The sequence below is a fragment of the Alligator sinensis genome, unplaced genomic scaffold (genome assembly GCF_000455745.1).
Source record: "Alligator sinensis unplaced genomic scaffold, ASM45574v1 scaffold701_1, whole genome shotgun sequence".
Lineage (NCBI taxonomy): Eukaryota > Metazoa > Chordata > Crocodylia > Alligatoridae > Alligator > Alligator sinensis.
In genome coordinates this window covers 3589997-3594411 of record NW_005841915.1, presented here as the reverse complement: position 1 = coordinate 3594411, position 4415 = coordinate 3589997, and the positions used below count along the sequence as shown (strand labels likewise).

The following is a 4415-nucleotide window of genomic DNA, read 5'->3' as shown; positions in this document are numbered from 1 at the left end:
GCTGAAGTTGTGTCACTATGCACAAAAAAATTCAGGGCCAGAGAGCAGGAAGAATAGGGAGCATAACTGTAACCTAATGAAAAAGGTACTCACCAAGGAGAGATAGGTCCTTAAAGACATCTATCTGTAATAGATGCATCAAGACCTCAACTCCCCATTTAGGCATCATCTCAGTGGTGACTATTCAAAATTGTAAGCATAGTATGTAGAAGTTGCAAAGCATAATACCTTTTGAAGGAAACCTAGCTGTCATTCAAAAACTATTCTGAAGAAAGATGAGACTATGGAAATATACATACAGAGCAGGAGTTATTGAAAAGGTATTGGCCTGAAACTAAGAAACCCAAGTAGAGGGAAGGAAGAAAGATAATTTCTCATGTTTCTGAGCAAGTTTCACATCAGTAAAAACACAGAGCATGCAAAATCTACAACGAATTTGTTTTTACCTGCTTATTTGCTCTGTCCAATACACTGTACAGCAAAGGAGGAATTAAGTTTTCAACAGCTTTTCCAACATCACTGCGAAATGAATCACTAGCTGGTAGGCAACTATATAAAAACAAACAAGCAAACTAAATCATATGCCAAATTTAACGTCCTGAAATTGAGTTCTATTATTATACCACTGCTGAAATGCAGAATTTGCTAGATTCTTTTTACTTTAAAAAAAAACAACAACACTGTTTCTTAATTTTTTTTTTAAATAGTTATTTATTGCTCTTAACAGTAAGTCCTCTTGGCTTACATTCCACAAACTAGAATTTGCATAATACTGAGATGAATGAAAGTGATGGAAAAATTCTATAAATTAATTCAGATCCATTTATCTCCTCCCCTCAACTACTTTAAAAGAAAAAGAAAGATGACTGGTTTTGTAGTAAGGTTGGAAGATTAAAAATGTAGCCTTCAGTGGACCACAGAGAGGCAACAAGCAGCAAAACCGGGGACTTCTTGACTTAGGACACACTGTAGCAGCTCTCTCCCATTTATATTGAGGGATCTGCTCTCAAATCCTTCTGCTGAACTTAACTGTGATAGCACATGTTGATAAAAAACAAACAAACAGATTTTTCAGGTAAAAAGATCTAAAGCCAACAGGGTTTTACAGGTTTAAAACCAGCACTTTCAATTCTCCCAAGGAGTTTTTAGATCCTTACGTTATATTCTGAATGCAGAATATTTATGTTAGAATTAAACAGAGCTTACACATTAAGAGACAGCTACTCTCCCAATAAGCATGGATGCCCAGCCAAAATTTATATAAATTGCAAAAAGTTACAGTTACTATTTCAAGTGGCACAGATACTGCATTTAGAGACACCTGGCTTCTATAAAGGTCAAATAGGATTATCGATACACAATTACAGTGGTATAACCAATGTTGTTCGGGTTACAAATTCACCATGAATTCCAGTATACCATATTTTTCTCACATACAGCATGCATCTTCTTCCCAAAAAATCAGACCCTCAAAATTAGGGTACATGTATTAAACAAGGCAGCTGAATTTTTCCCTGAGACAGAAGTACTGTGCTTTGATTCCTGCTCCATAGGGCAGCAGCCTTGGTATTACTATTCAGGCAGCCAAGGGAATCTGCCCTATTAATGTATTGTATTAACAGGAGCGTAATTTGCAAATCAAGGGAAGTGATTCTTCCACTCCGTTCTGCATTCACGAGGCCTCACCTGGAGTATTGTATTTTATCGAGTTTTGGGTCCCACACTTCAAGAAGAATGTGGACAGTTTAGGAAGAGTCCAGCGCAGAGCAACAAAAATGATTAGGGGTTTGGGTAACAAGATTTATGAGGAAAGGCTGAAAGAATTAAGGCTATTTTTTCTGGAAAAGAGAAGACTGAGCAGAGGGCTCACGATGACTTCATGAGGACCCTTCCAGCCCAACTTTTCCTATGATCCTATGAACATTAAACAAAAATCCTAAAGTCAAGGCAGGGTGGTACCTTGGAGACAAACTTGTTAAAATAAAAAGATTTCTGGTGAAACTATGTTTTAAAATCCATTGAGTCTTATTTTTTACCTTTGCATATGCTGAAATAACTATTGTTCCATGATGTCCCCATAACTATCACTTTTACCTTACTGAAACCTCATCATCCTTTCAACCTCACTAACCTAACACAAAATGTTGCTTCTCACCTCCATGCTTCTGATTTGTTTCATATAGGCAAGAGAAAAAGATGACTCCTAAAATTATATATTCTCTGGTGACTACAATAATTAAAGGATTGTGGTAATGTTGGAAAAATAAGAAATTCAGTCCTACACATTGTTGCCATGTACCAAAACATAAGAATACATTTTGAGGGTACATATTTTGAAAAATTCTCATTGCATTATTTCTTCTACAGTATTTTTCATAAGCCAAATAGTCACCACTTTACTCATATTCCATGTCAACTAAGTTTACTCCAAAGCCCACCTGCGATTCATTATTTCAAGTACTAAATACCTGGCTGGTAGTTTGTAAATAAAACTTTGGCCATCTTCTGTCCATATGATCACTTTATCAGCCGATACAAAGTCACCGCCAGCCCAGGTCTGTCCATTCTCACTGGGAGCTGAACATAACAGGGAATAATCTCCAGCATCAAACACCTAGGAAGAAACAAATTTATACAAAAACAGTTTCCCATGAGTTCTCCATTATTTTTTTTTACATATCTGGATAGCAGTTCATTTAATATTCTAAATACCTCTGTTTCTTAGGAGCATTAAAGTAGCTTAGCTTACAGCAGAATTTACTTAAGATATTTAGCACATTTATTTCATAAGAGATTCAAGAAAAGTATTATAAAAGTTGTCTATGAAATGTAACAAGAAACAAGATTACAAACTTTATAAATAAGGCATAGAACTATTTTGCATATTTCAGTGCCATACAAGGCAGCCATAATGACTATCCATCAAAGGATTTTTAGTTAATGTTCAAACCACAAAGCAGCACTGTCAATGCAGAGAGCCAATAAACTTCTAAAAAATTAAACACACAATGAATTGAGAATGCTAATTGATTTAAAAACAGAATTTTCCAAGCTTTATTTTTGTAAGCACTTCACTGACAGCTTAAAACAAAACAGCTTCTATTGACAGAAACCAGCTTTCAATTAACTGGTTATCCTTACCCTCCAGTACTTTGAGCATACTACCAAAAGAGATCTCTGCGTAAATGCACAAAAGGAAATGCTTTGGCAGTTCTGACAATAAATTGGTTTAGACTCCTCTTCAAATATTGGCTCTGTATCCTAAAAGAGAAAAAAGTTACATTTAATGAAACATGCTAATGTTTCTAGAATGGTCCCACTTATATCCAGAGTTCTCAAATAGCACTTTATAGACACACTGAGCAGCAAAGTGCTTCAGATATACAAACTTCTCTTGGACTACACTGTAGTAGCAACATTTCTATAAAGTTTCAAGGAAGGACAAAATAAAAAAAAAACTGGCAGGAAATGTCCAAGTCTTCCAATTTATAAAAATGCATTCAGTATAAATGCTTTACTAAAACAAATACCTAAGTAAGGGGGTGCTCTGTAAAGTGTGTCTTAGCTAAAAATTCAAACAGGACCAAGTTTATTGATTATATCAAAACTGAAAAGGTAGCAAGTAAACAGAAAAACAGAATCAAACTATGAAACTATATGCATAGATTAAAGCAACAGGAGCTGCTGGCAACTATGCAAGATTCAAGTACGCAAAGTCTTACGCTAGGAAGAAAAATGGAGATTAAAAATTATTTATCTCTGACATTTTGTTAGTTTAATTTTGTCGCCCTGATATTGCCCTAGTACTGCTTTTCATACAAGCAAACGTTAGAGTTAGCACAGAGAAGCAATAGACTCCAGATCTGTAAAAATGTTCCTAAGAGTACATGTTCTTAGGTAGTCCATATTAAAGTTTGAGAACCACTGGTATAATCAGCTTTAAAAATCTTACCCAGATTTTTAAGATCACATAGATTATTTACAAGCCTAAACCCTAGCTAGACATTTTTTAAACTATATTTTCTGACAATGATAAAAGTTCATTAGCTAAACTGTAAGAGAAAAGGAATAGATAAAAAAAAAAAGCAAACCAATTAGGAACATTATTTCCTGACACAGCACTTCAGGGTTTGTAACACCTTAAATCACCAGAAGAATTTGGCGATAGGTCTACAATTTCTTTGGGGCTACATCAGTATCAAATCACAAAAATCATATTATTTAGGATATTCTTGAATGCTTGGCAATCTGCAAATAAAAGACCCTGACCTGAAACACCAGAAGAGGTGCAAAGCCTTGCGGGGAATCTTAAAAAATGACATATCTGTGCATTTTCCTGACTCTAGCTAATATCATAAAAGTCTCCTTGCTTTCATAAAAACTGAATCTATTAAGCTAATTCAAGGATTTAAAAA

The 4415-nt window shown here is 34.9% G+C and overlaps 1 protein-coding gene across 1 annotated transcript in view; it reads right to left on the bottom strand.

Annotated features, from left to right (window-relative positions):
• WDR7 (WD repeat domain 7) overlaps nucleotides 1-4415 on the bottom strand; it is a 312876-nt gene that overhangs the window by 295635 nt on the left and 12826 nt on the right. Inside the window, 3 exon segments of the mRNA XM_025198163.1 lie at nucleotides 447-549; nucleotides 2469-2614; nucleotides 3142-3261. Of these exon segments, the coding sequence (XP_025053948.1) occupies nucleotides 447-549; nucleotides 2469-2614; nucleotides 3142-3261 (369 nt within the window).